This window comes from Oncorhynchus nerka, linkage group LG3 (assembly GCF_034236695.1).
Source record: "Oncorhynchus nerka isolate Pitt River linkage group LG3, Oner_Uvic_2.0, whole genome shotgun sequence".
NCBI classification, from domain to species: domain Eukaryota; kingdom Metazoa; phylum Chordata; class Actinopteri; order Salmoniformes; family Salmonidae; genus Oncorhynchus; species Oncorhynchus nerka.
Genome location: NC_088398.1, coordinates 85,910,288 through 85,924,872, shown reverse-complemented (window position 1 = coordinate 85,924,872; position 14,585 = coordinate 85,910,288). Strand labels below are relative to the sequence as shown.

The following is a 14,585-nucleotide window of genomic DNA, read 5'->3' as shown; positions in this document are numbered from 1 at the left end:
CTCCCTAGCCTGGTTAAACCATACTGACATCATTACCATCTCTCTAGCCTGGTTAAACCATACTGACATCATTACCATCTCCCCTCTCTAGCCTGGTTAAACCACACTGAGATCATTACCATCTCCCCTCCCTAGCCTGGTTAAACCATACTGACATCATTACCATCTCCCCTCTCTAGCCTGGTTAAACCACACTGAGATCATTACCATCTCCCCTCCCTAGCCTGGTTAAACCATACTGACATCATTACCATCTCCCCTCCCTAGCCTGGTTAAACCATACTGACATCATTACCATCTCCCTAGCCTGGTTAAACCACACTGAGATCATTACCGTCTCTCTAGCCTGGTTAAACCACACTGACATCATTACCATATCCCCTCCCTAGCCTGGTTAAACCACACTGACATCATTACCATCTCCCCTCCCTAGCCTGGTTAAACCACACTGAGATCATTACCATCTCTCTAGCCTGGTTAAACCACACTGACATCATTACCATATCCCCTCCCTAGCCTGGTTAAACCACACTGACATCATTACCATCTCCCCTCCCTAGCCTGGTTAAACCATACTGAGATCATTACCATCTCCCCTCTCTAGCCTGGTTAAACCATACTGACATCATTACCATCTCTCCTCCTTAGCCTGGTTAAACCACACTGAGATCATTACCATCTCTCTAGCATGGTTAAACCATACTGACATCATTACCATCTTCCTAGCCTGGTTAAACCACACTGACATCATTACCATCTCCCCTCTCTAGCCTGGTTAAACCATACTGACATCATTACCATCTCCCTAGCCTGGTTAAACCATACTGACATCATTACCATCTCCCCTCCCTAGCCTGGTTAAACCATACTGACATCATTACCATCTCCCCTCCCTAGCCTGGTTAAACCATACTGACATCATTACCATCTCCCCTCCCTAGCCTGGTTAAACCATACTGACATCATTACCATCTCCCCTCCCTAGCCTGGTTAAACCATACTGACATCATTACCATCTCCCCTCCCTAGCCTGGTTAAACCATACTGACATCATTACCATCTCCCCTCTCTAGCCTGGTTAAACCATACTGACATCATTACCATCTTCCTAGCCTGGTTAAACCACACTGACATCATTACCATCTCCCCTCTCTAGCCTGGTTAAACCATACTGACATCATTACCATCTCCCTAGCCTGGTTAAACCATACTGACATCATTACCATCTCCCCTCCCTAGCCTGGTTAAACCATACTGACATCATTACCATCTCCCCTCTCTAGCCTGGTTAAACCATACTGACATCATTACCATCTCTCTAGCCTGGTTAAACCACACTGACATCATTACCATCTCCCCTCCCTAGCCTGGTTAAACCACACTTACATCATTACCATCTCTCCTCCCTAGCCTGGTTAAACCATACTGACATCATTACCATCTCCCCTCTCTAGCCTGGTTAAACCACACTGAGATCATTACCATCTCTCTAGCCTGGTTAAACCACACTGACAACATTACCATCTCCCCTCTCTAGCCTGGTTAAACCATACTGACATCATTACCATCTCCCCTCTCTAGCCTGGTTATACCATACTGACATCATTACCATCTCCCCTCCCTAGCCTGGTTAAACCATACTGACATCATTACCATCTCCCCTCCCTAGCCTGGTTAAACCATACTGACATCATTACCATCTCTCTAGCCTGGTTAAACCATACTGACATCATTACCATCTCCCCTCCCTAGCCTGGTTAAACCATACTGACATCATTACCATCTCCCCTCCCTAGCCTGGTTAAACCACACTCATATCATTACCATCTCCCCTCCCTAGCCTGGTTAAACCATACTGACATCATTACCATCTCCCCTCCCTAGCCTGGTTAAACCATACTGACATCATTACCATCTCTCTAGCCTGGTTAAACAATACTGACATCATTACCATCTCCCCTCCCTAGCCTGGTTAAACCACACTGACATCATTACCATCTCCCCTCTCTAGCCTGGTTAAACCATACTGACATCATTACCATCTCCCCTCTCTAGCCTGGTTAAACCATACTGACATCATTACCATCTCCCTAGCCTGGTTAAACCATACTGACATCATTACCGTCTCCCCTCCCTAACCTGGTTAAACCATACTGACATCATTACCATCTCCCCTCCCTAGCCTGGTTAAACCACACTGACATCATTACCATCTCCCCTCCCTAGCCTGGTTAAACCATACTGACATCATTACCATCTCCCCTCCCTAGCCTGGTTAAACCATACTGACATCATTACCATCTCCCCTCCCTAGCCTGGTTAAACCACACTGACATCATTACCATCTCCCTAGCCTGGTTAAACCACACTGACATCATTACCATCTCCCCTCCCTAGCCTGGTTAAACCATACTGACATCATTACCATCTATCTAGCCTGGTTAAACCACACTGACATCATTACCATCTCCCTAGCCTGGTTAAACCATACTGACATCATTACCATCTCCCTAGCCTGGTTAAACCATACTGACATCATTACCATCTCCCCTCCCTAGCCTGGTTAAACCACACTGACATCATTACCATCTCTCTAGCCTGGTTAAACCACACTGACATCATTACCATCTCCCCTCCCTAGCCTGGTTAAACCATACTGACATCATTACCATCTCCCCTCCCTAGCCTGGTTAAACCATACTGACATCATTACCATCTCCCCTCCCTAGCCTGGTTAAACCATACTGACATCATTACCATCTCCCCTCCCTAGCCTTGTTAAACCACACTGACATCATTACCATCTCCCCTACATAGCCTGGTTAAACCATACTGACATCATTACCATCTCCCCTCTCTAGCCTGGTTAAACCATACTGACATCATTACCATCTCCCCTCCCTAGCCTGGTTAAACCACACTGTGACATCATTACCATCTCCCCTCCCTAGCCTGGTTAAACCATACTGACATCATTACCATCTCCCCTCCCTAGCCTGGTTAAACCATACTGACATCATTACCATCTCCCCTCCCTAGCCTGGTTAAACCATACTGACATCATTACCATCTCCCCTCCCTAGCCTGGTTATACCATACTGACATCATTACCATCTCTCTAGCCTGGTTAAACCACACTGACATCATTACCATCTCCCCTACATAGCCTGGTTAAACCATACTGACATCATTACCATCTCCCCTCCATAGCCTGGTTAAACCATACTGACATCATTACCATCTCCCTTCCCTAGCCTGGTTAAACCATACTGACATCATTACCATCTCCCCTCTCTAGCCTGGTTAAACCACACTGACATCATTACCATCTCCCCTCCCTAGCCTGGTTAAACCATACTGACATCATTACCATCTCCCCTCCCTAGCCTGGTTAAACCATACTGACATCATTACCATCTCTCTAGCCTGGTTAAACCATACTGACATCATTACCATCTCCCCTCCCTAGCCTGGTTAAACCATACTGACATCATTACCATCTCCCCTCCCTAGCCTGGTTAAACCATACTGACATCATTACCATCTCCCCTCTCTAGCCTGGTTAAACCACACTGAGATCATTACCATCTCCCCTCCCTAGCCTGGTTAAACCATACTGACATCATTACCATCTCCCTAGCCTGGTTAAACCATACTGACATCATTACCATCTCTCTAGCCTGGTTAAACCATACTGACATCATTACCATCTCCCCTCTCTAGCCTGGTTAAACCACACTGAGATCATTACCATCTCCCCTCCCTAGCCTGGTTAAACCATACTGACATCATTACCATCTCCCCTCTCTAGCCTGGTTAAACCACACTGAGATCATTACCATCTCCCCTCCCTAGCCTGGTTAAACCATACTGACATCATTACCATCTCCCCTCCCTAGCCTGGTTAAACCATACTGACATCATTACCATCTCCCTAGCCTGGTTAAACCACACTGAGATCATTACCGTCTCTCTAGCCTGGTTAAACCACACTGACATCATTACCATCTCCCCTCCCTAGCCTGGTTAAACCATACTGAGATCATTACCATCTCCCCTCTCTAGCCTGGTTAAACCATACTGACATCATTACCATCTCTCCTCCTTAGCCTGGTTAAACCACACTGAGATCATTACCATCTCTCTAGCCTGGTTAAACCATACTGACATCATTACCATCTCTCCTCCTTAGCCTGGTTAAACCACACTGAGATCATTACCATCTCCCTAGCCTGGTTAAACCACACTGACATCATTAGCATCTCTCTAGCCTGGTTAAACCATACTGACATCATTACCATCTCCCCTCCCTAGCCTGGTTAAACCATACTGACATCATTACCATCTTCCTAGCCTGGTTAAACCACACTGACATCATTACCATCTCCCCTCTCTAGCCTGGTTAAACCATACTGACATCATTACCATCTCCCTAGCCTGGTTAAACCATACTGACATCATTACCATCTCCCCTCCCTAGCCTGGTTAAACCATACTGACATCATTACCATCTCCCCTCCCTAGCCTGGTTAAACCATACTGACATCATTACCATCTCCCCTCCCTAGCCTGGTTAAACCATACTGACATCATTACCATCTCCCCTCCCTAGCCTGGTTAAACCATACTGACATCATTACCATCTCCCCTCCCTAGCCTGGTTAAACCATACTGACATCATTACCATCTCCCCTCCCTAGCCTGGTTAAACCATACTGACATCATTACCATCTCCCCTCTCTAGCCTGGTTAAACCATACTGACATCATTACCATCTTCCTAGCCTGGTTAAACCACACTGACATCATTACCATCTCCCCTCTCTAGCCTGGTTAAACCATACTGACATCATTACCATCTCCCTAGCCTGGTTAAACCATACTGACATCATTACCATCTCCCCTCCCTAGCCTGGTTAAACCATACTGACATCATTACCATCTCCCCTCTCTAGCCTGGTTAAACCATACTGACATCATTACCATCTCTCTAGCCTGGTTAAACCACACTGACATCATTACCATCTCCCCTCCCTAGCCTGGTTAAACCACACTTACATCATTACCATCTCTCCTCCCTAGCCTGGTTAAACCATACTGACATCATTACCATCTCCCCTCTCTAGCCTGGTTAAACCACACTGAGATCATTACCATCTCTCTAGCCTGGTTAAACCACACTGACAACATTACCATCTCCCCTCTCTAGCCTGGTTAAACCATACTGGAATCATTACCATCTCCCCTCTCTAGCCTGGTTATACCATACTGACATCATTACCATCTCCCCTCCCTAGCCTGGTTAAACCATACTGACATCATTACCATCTCCCCTCCCTAGCCTGGTTAAACCATACTGACATCATTACCATCTCTCTAGCCTGGTTAAACCATACTGACATCATTACCATCTCCCCTCCCTAGCCTGGTTAAACCATACTGACATCATTACCATCTCCCCTCCCTAGCCTGGTTAAACCACACTCATATCATTACCATCTCCCCTCCCTAGCCTGGTTAAACCATACTGACATCATTACCATCTCCCCTCCCTAGCCTGGTTAAACCATACTGAAATCATTACCATCTCTCTAGCCTGGTTAAACAATACTGACATCATTACCATCTCCCCTCCCTAGCCTGGTTAAACCACACTGACATCATTACCATCTCCCCTCTCTAGCCTGGTTAAACCATACTGACATCATTACCATCTCCCCTCTCTAGCCTGGTTAAACCATACTGACATCATTACCATCTCTCTAGCCTGGTTAAACCATACTGACATCATTACCATCTCCCCTCTCTAGCCTGGTTAAACCATACTGACATCATTACCATCTCCCTAGCCTGGTTAAACCATACTGACATCATTACCGTCTCCCCTCCCTAGCCTGGTTAAACCATACTGACATCATTACCATCTCCCCTCCCTAGCCTGGTTAAACCACACTGACATCATTACCATCTCCCCTCCCTAGCCTGGTTAAACCATACTGACATCATTACCATCTCCCCTCCCTAGCCTGGTTAAACCATACTGACATCATTACCATCTCCCCTCCCTAGCCTGGTTAAACCACACTGACATCATTACCATCTCCCCTCCCTAGCCTGGTTAAACCATACTGACATCATTACCATCTCCCCTCCCTAGCCTGGTTAAACCACACTGACATCATTACCATCTCCCTCCCTAGCCTGGTTAAACCACACTGACATCATTACCATCTCCCTCCCTAGCCTGGTTAAACCATACTGACATCATTACCATCTCCCTCCCTAGCCTGGTTAAACCATACTGACATCATTACCATCTCCCTCCCTAGCCTGGTTAAACCATACTGACATCATTACCATCTCCCCTCCCTAGCCTGGTTAAACCACACTGACATCATTACCGTCTCCCCTCCCTAGCCTGGTTAAACCATACTGACATCATTACCATCTCCCCTCCCTAGCCTGGTTAAACCACACTGACATCATTACCATCTCCCTAGCCTGGTTAAACCACACTCATATCATTACCATCTCCCCTCCCTAGCCTGGTTAAACCATACTGACATCATTACCATCTCCCCTCCCTAGCCTGGTTAAACCATACTGACATCATTACCATCTCCCCTCTCTAGCCTGGTTAAACCATACTGACATCATTACCATCTCCCCTCCCTAGCCTGGTTAAACCACACTGACATCATTACCATCTCCCTAGCCTGGTTAAACCACACTCATATCATTACCATCTCCCCTCCCTAGCCTGGTTAAACCATACTGACATCATTACCATCTCCCCTCCCTAGCCTGGTTAAACCACACTGACATCATTACCATCTCCCCTCCCTAGCCTGGTTAAACCATACTGACATCATTACCATCTCCCCTCCCTAGCCTGGTTAAACCATACTGACATCATTACCATCTCCCCTCCCTAGCCTGGTTAAACCACACTGACATCATTACCATCTCCCTAGCCTGGTTAAACCACACTGACATCATTACCATCTCCCCTCCCTAGCCTGGTTAAACCATACTGACATCATTACCATCTCCCCTCCCTAGCCTGGTTAAACCACACTGACATCATTACCATCTCCCCTCCCTAGCCTGGTTAAACCACACTGACATCATTACCATCTCCCCTCCCTAGCCTGGTTAAACCATACTGACATCATTACCATCTCCCCTCCCTAGCCTGGTTAAACCATACTGACATCATTACCATCTCCCCTCCCTAGCCTGGTTAAACCATACTGACATCATTACCATCTCCCCTCCCTAGCCTGGTTAAACCACACTGACATCATTACCGTCTCCCCTCCCTAGCCTGGTTAAACCATACTGACATCATTACCATCTCCCCTCCCTAGCCTGGTTAAACCACACTGACATCATTACCATCTCCCTAGCCTGGTTAAACCACACTCATATCATTACCATCTCCCCTCCCTAGCCTGGTTAAACCATACTGACATCATTACCATCTCCCCTCTCTAGCCTGGTTAAACCATACTGACATCATTACCATCTCCCCTCTCTAGCCTGGTTAAACCATACTGACATCATTACCATCTCTCTAGCCTGGTTAAACCATACTGACATCATTACCATCTCCCCTCTCTAGCCTGGTTAAACCATACTGACATCATTACCATCTCCCTAGCCTGGTTAAACCATACTGACATCATTACCGTCTCCCCTCCCTAGCCTGGTTAAACCATACTGACATCATTACCATCTCCCCTCCCTAGCCTGGTTAAACCACACTGACATCATTACCATCTCCCCTCCCTAGCCTGGTTAAACCATACTGACATCATTACCATCTCCCTCCCTAGCCTGGTTAAACCATACTGACATCATTACCATCTCCCCTCCCTAGCCTGGTTAAACCACACTGACATCATTACCATCTCCCCTCCCTAGCCTGGTTAAACCATACTGACATCATTACCATCTCCCCTCCCTAGCCTGGTTAAACCACACTGACATCATTACCATCTCCCCTCCCTAGCCTGGTTAAACCACACTGACATCATTACCATCTCCCCTCCCTAGCCTGGTTAAACCATACTGACATCATTACCATCTCCCCTCCCTAGCCTGGTTAAACCATACTGACATCATTACCATCTCCCCTCCCTAGCCTGGTTAAACCATACTGACATCATTACCATCTCCCCTCCCTAGCCTGGTTAAACCACACTGACATCATTACCGTCTCCCCTCCCTAGCCTGGTTAAACCATACTGACATCATTACCATCTCCCCTCCCTAGCCTGGTTAAACCACACTGACATCATTACCATCTCCCTAGCCTGGTTAAACCACACTCATATCATTACCATCTCCCCTCCCTAGCCTGGTTAAACCATACTGACATCATTACCATCTCCCCTCCCTAGCCTGGTTAAACCATACTGACATCATTACCATCTCCCCTCTCTAGCCTGGTTAAACCATACTGACATCATTACCATCTCCCCTCCCTAGCCTGGTTAAACCACACTGACATCATTACCATCTCCCTAGCCTGGTTAAACCACACTCATATCATTACCATCTCCCCTCCCTAGCCTGGTTAAACCATACTGACATCATTACCATCTCCCTCCCTAGCCTGGTTAAACCACACTGACATCATTACCATCTCCCTCCCTAGCCTGGTTAAACCATACTGACATCATTACCATCTCCCTCCCTAGCCTGGTTAAACCATACTGACATCATTACCATCTCCCCTCCCTAGCCTGGTTAAACCACACTGACATCATTACCATCTCCCTAGCCTGGTTAAACCACACTGACATCATTACCATCTCCCCTCCCTAGCCTGGTTAAACCATACTGACATCATTACCATCTCCCCTCCCTAGCCTGGTTAAACCACACTGACATCATTACCATCTCCCCTCCCTAGCCTGGTTAAACCACACTGACATCATTACCATCTCCCCTCCCTAGCCTGGTTAAACCATACTGACATCATTACCATCTCCCCTCTTTAGCCTGGTTAAACCATACTGACATCATTACCATCTCCCCTCCCTAGCCTGGTTAAACCATACTGACATCATTACCATCTCCCCTCCCTAGCCTGGTTAAACCACACTGACATCATTACCGTCTCCCCTCCCTAGCCTGGTTAAACCATACTGACATCATTACCATCTCCCCTCCCTAGCCTGGTTAAACCACACTGACATCATTACCATCTCCCTAGCCTGGTTAAACCACACTCATATCATTACCATCTCCCCTCCCTAGCCTGGTTAAACCATACTGACATCATTACCATCTCCCCTCCCTAGCCTGGTTAAACCATACTGACATCATTACCATCTCCCCTCTCTAGCCTGGTTAAACCATACTGACATCATTACCATCTCCCCTCCCTAGCCTGGTTAAACCACACTGACATCATTACCATCTCCCCTCCCTAGCCTGGTTAAACCACACTGAGATCATTACCATCTCTCTAGCCCGGTTAAACCACACTGACATCATTACCATCTCCCCTCCCTAGCCTGGTTAAACCATACTGACATCATTACCATCTCCCCTCTCTAGCCTGGTTAAACCATACTGACATCATTACCATCTCCCCTCCCTAGCCTGGTTAAACCACACTGTGACATCATTACCATCTCTCTAGCCTGGTTAAACCACACTGACATCATTACCATCTATCTAGCCTGGTTAAACCATACTGACATCATTACCATCTCTCTAGCCTGGTTAAACAATACTGACATCATTACCATCTCCCCTCCCTAGCCTGGTTAAACCACACTGACATCATTACCATCTCCCCTCCCTAGCCTGGTTAAACCACACTGAGATCATTACCATCTCCCCTCCCTAGCCTGGTTAAACCATACTGACATCATTACCATCTCCCCTCCCTAGCCTGGTTAAACCATACTGACATCATTACCATCTCCCCTCCCTAGCCTGGTTAAACCACACGGACATCAGTGGTTTAACCAGGCTAGGGAGACGGTAATGATGTCAGTGTGGTTTAACCACAGGTCGGTGGGCCCAGTTATTACACCGCTCGGTGGGCCCAGTTATTACACCGCTCGGTGGGCCCAGTTATTACACCGCTCGGTGGGCCCAGTTATTACACCGCTCGGTGGGCCCAGTTATTACACCGCTCGGTGGGCCCAGTTATTTCACAGCTCGGTGGGCCCAGTTATTACACCGCTCGGTGGGCCCAGTTATTACCCAGTTCGGTGGGCCCAGTTATTACCCAGTTCGGTGGGCCCAGTTATTACACAGTTCGGTGGGCCCAGTTATTACACAGCTCGGTGGGCCCAGTTATTACACAGCTCGGTGGGCCCAGTTATTACACCGCTCGGTGGGCCCAGTTATTACACCGCTCGGTGGGCCCAGTTATTACACCGCTCGGTGGGCCCAGTTATTACACAGTTCGGTGGGCCCAGTTATTACACAGCTCGGTGGGCCCAGTTATTACACTGCTCGGTGGGCCCAGTTATTACACCGCTCGGTGGGCCCAGTTATTACACCGCTCGGTGGGCCCAGTTATTACACAGCTCGGTGGGCCCAGTTATTACACAGCTCGGTGGGCCCAGTTATTACACAGCTCGGTGGGCCCAGTTATTACACAGCTCGGTGGGCCCAGTTATTACACAGCTCGGTGGGCCCAGTTATTACACAGCTCGGTGGGCCCAGTTATTACACCGCTCGGTGGGCCCAGTTATTACACCGCTCGGTGGGCCCAGTTATTACACCGCTCGGTGGGCCCAGTTATTACACAGCTCGGTGGGCCCAGTTATTACACAACTCGGTGGGCCCAGTTATTACACAGCTCGGTGGGCCCAGTTATTACACAGGATGTTGATGACCATTTAACTCATTCACCTTTTTCTCTCTCGATCTCTCTTCCTCTCGTTCTCTCTCTCTCCACCGCTCTCTGTCTGTCTCTCTCCATACAGACGGTGGACATCCACAAGGAGAAGGTGGCAAGGAGAGAGATTGGAATCCTGAATACCAATAAGAACACATCTCGCACCCACAAAATCGTTGCTCCAGCCAATCCGGAGAGGCCAGTACGCTACATCCGTAAACCTATAGAGTACAATGTGCTGGATGACATCGGCCATGGTGTCAAGGTAGGTTGAAAGAACACAATATAATTGATTATTACTCATGTAATGCTTTGGTTGTGAATACGATGCCGTGGTATATTTCTCAATAGTTGCATGCTTAGAGCTCTTCTTAGAGATGGACAATAAGTCATCATTTTCACTGCTTATCTAACTGCTAATGTTGCATACTCTCATAACTAGATATTGTTATTTCTCTATAATGGCTGCCTTCTCCTCGCTAACCTCCTCACTGCTCTCCCTTTTCTCACTCTTCTCTTGTTTTCATTCCCGCTTTAAGTGGTTGCTAAGGTTCAAGATAAGGATGTTCTGACAGAAATGTGTTTGTTGCTAAGGTTCAAGGTAGGGTGTATCTGTTGCTAAGGTTCAAGGTAAGGATGTCTGTTGCTAAGGTTCAAGGTAAGGATGTTCTGACAGCAATGTATCTATTGCTAAGGTTCAAGGTAAGGATGTCTGTTGCTAAGGTTCTAGGTAAGGATGTTCTGACAGCAATGTGTTTGTTGCTAAGGTTCAAGGTAAGGATGTGTCTGTTGCTAAGGTTCAAGGTAAGGATGTATCTGTTGCTAAGGTTCAAGGTAAGGATGTTCTGACAGCAATGTGTTTGTTGCTAAGGTTCAAGGTAAGGATGTGTCTGTTGCTAAGGTTCAAGGTAAGGATGTTCTGACAGCAATGTGTTTGTTGCTAAGGTTCAAGGTAAGGATGTGTCTGTTGCTAAGGTTCAAGGTAAGGATGTGTCTGTTGCTAAGGTTCAAGGTAAGGATGTTCTGACAGCAATGTGTTTGTTGCTAAGGTTCAAGGTAAGGATGTCTGTTGCTAAGGGTCAAGGTAAGGATGTATCTGTTGCTATGGTTCAAGGTAAGGATGTTCTGACAGCAATGTGTTTGTTGCTAAGGTTCAAGGTAAGGATGTATCTGTTGCTAAGGTTCAAGGTAAGGATGTATCTGTTGCTAAGGTTCAAGGTAAGGATGTCTGTTGCTAAGGGTCAAGGTAAGGATGTATCTGTTGCTAAGGTTCAAGGTAAGGATGTATCTGTTGCGAAGGTTCAAGGTAAGGATGTTCTGACAGCAATGTGTCTGTTGCTAAGGTTCAAGGTAAGGATGTCTGTTGCTAAGGGTCAAGGTAAGGATGTCTGTTGCTAAGGTTCAAGGTAAGGATGTATCTGTTGCTAAGGTTCAAGGTAAGGATGTTCTGACATCAATGTGTCTGTTGCTAAGGTTCAAGGTAAGGATGTCTGTTGCTAAGGTTCAAGGTAAGGATGTCTGTTGCTAAGGTTCAAGGTAAGGATGTATCTATTGCTAAGGTTCAAGGTAAGGATGTTCTGACAGCAATGTGTTTGTGGTAGCAAGGTTTCTGATGTCATAACTGACTCCTGTGTGGGCGCTGAAAGATTCCTATATGATTCTCCTCACAGGTCAACAGCCAGAATATGAAGATGGGTGGAGGTCTCCCTCGAACCAACCCCCCGACCCAGAAACCGCCCAGCCCCCCCATGCCAGGGATGGGAACCATTGGGTATGTGATGTCCCTATCCATGGTGGTGGCATAGCCATAGCAATAACAAGAATCCTATTTCTACTGTCCTGTTGTTTTCTCTACTGTGTTTCCTCATCTGTGACTTGGGCGGGAAGAGGAACGTCTCAACATCCTGAAGTGATATTCTGTGTTGTGATCTCCGATTGGCTAAAGAGATGACGGAACGTCTCAACATCCTGAAGTGATATTCTGTGTTGTGATCTCTGATTGGCTAAAGAGATGACGGAACGTCTCAACATCCTGAAGTGATATTCTGTGTTGTGATCTCCGATTGGCTAAAGAGATGACGGAACGTCTCAACATCCTGAAGTGATATTCTGTGTTGTGATCTCTGATTGGCTAAAGAGATGACGGAACGTCTCAACATCCTGAAGTGATATTCTGTGTTGTGATCTCCGATTGGCTAAAGAGATGACGGAACGTCTCAACATCCTGAAGTGATATTCTGTGTTGTGATCTCCGATTGGCTAAAGAGATGACGGAACGTCTCAACATCCTGAAGTGATATTCTGTGTTGTGATCTCCGATTGGCTAAAGAGATGACGGAACGTCTCAACATCCTGAAGTGATATTCTGTGTTGTGATCTCCGATTGGCTAAAGAGATGACGGAACGTCTCAACATCCTGAAGTGATATTCTGTGTTGTGATCTCCGATTGGCTAAAGAGATGACGGAACGCCCCAACATCCTGAAGTGATATTCTGTGTTGTGATCTCCGATTGGCTAAAGAGATGACGGAACGTCTCAACATCCTGAAGTGATATTCTGTGTTGTGATCTCCGATTGGCTAAAGAGATGACGGAACGTCTCAACATCCTGAAGTGATATTCTGTGTTGTGATCTCCGATTGGCTAAAGAGATGACGGAACGTCTCAACATCCTGAAGTGATATTCTGTGTTGTGATCTCCGATTGGCTAAAGAGATGACGGAACGTCTCAACATCCTGAAGTGATATTCTGTGTTGTGATCTCCGATTGGCTAAAGAGATGACGGAACGTCTCAACATCCTGAAGTGATATTCTGTGTTGTGATCTCCGATTGGCTAAAGGGATGACAGAGCTTCTCGAAAGGCTGTGCTATTACAGCTATACTCTAGGAGGAATAACGTCAGTCTGGCAGCTTATTACATGACCTTTCCTCTAATCAAATGTAGGTCGTTGGTGTGAGGTACTGTAGATTACATTTAGTTTGTTGGTGTGAGGTACTGTAGGTTACATTTAGTTTGTTGGTGTGAGGTACTGTAGGTTACATTTAGTTTGTTGGTGTGAGGTACTGTAGATTACATTTAGTTTGTTGGTGTGAGGTACTGTAGATTACATTTAGTTTGTTGGTGTGAGGTACTGTAGATTACATTTAGTTTGTTGGTGTGAGGTACTGTAGATTACATTTAGTTTGTTGATGTGAGGTACTGTAGATTACATTTAGTTTGTTGGTGTGAGGTACTGTAGGTTACATTTAGTTTGTTGATGTGAGGTACTGTAGATTACATTTATTATCTAGCAGTCAGCTACACTGGAGCTGTTATCTAGCAGTCAGATACACTGGAGCTGTTATCTAGCAGTCAGCTACACTGGAGCTGTTATCTAGCAGTCAGCTACACTGGAGCTGTTATCTAGCAGTCAGCTACATTGGAGCTGTTATCTAGCAGTCAGATACACTGGACATACTGGAGCTGTTATCTAGCAGTCAGCTACACTGGAGCTGTTATCTAGCAGTCAGATACACTGGAGCTGTTATCTAGCAGTCAGATACACTGGAGCTGGAGCTGTTATCTAGCAGTCAGATACACTGGAGCTGTTATCTAGCAGTCAGCTACACTGGAGCTGTTATCTAGCAGGCAGCTACACTGGAGCTGTTATCTAGCAGTCAGATACACTGGAGCTGTTATCTAGCAGTCAGCTACACTGGAGCTGTTATCTAGCA

The 14,585-nt window shown here is 46.5% G+C and overlaps 1 protein-coding gene across 1 annotated transcript in view; it reads left to right on the top strand.

Moving 5' to 3' along the window:
• The window catches only part of LOC135570245 (abl interactor 2-like), a 116,129-nt gene that overhangs the window by 57,727 nt on the left and 43,817 nt on the right, over positions 1 to 14,585 (top strand). The window contains exons 3-4 of the mRNA XM_065016360.1: positions 10,958 to 11,134; positions 12,540 to 12,640. Coding sequence (XP_064872432.1) covers positions 10,958 to 11,134; positions 12,540 to 12,640 — 278 coding nt within the window. The remainder of the gene's footprint in view (positions 1 to 10,957; positions 11,135 to 12,539; positions 12,641 to 14,585) is intronic.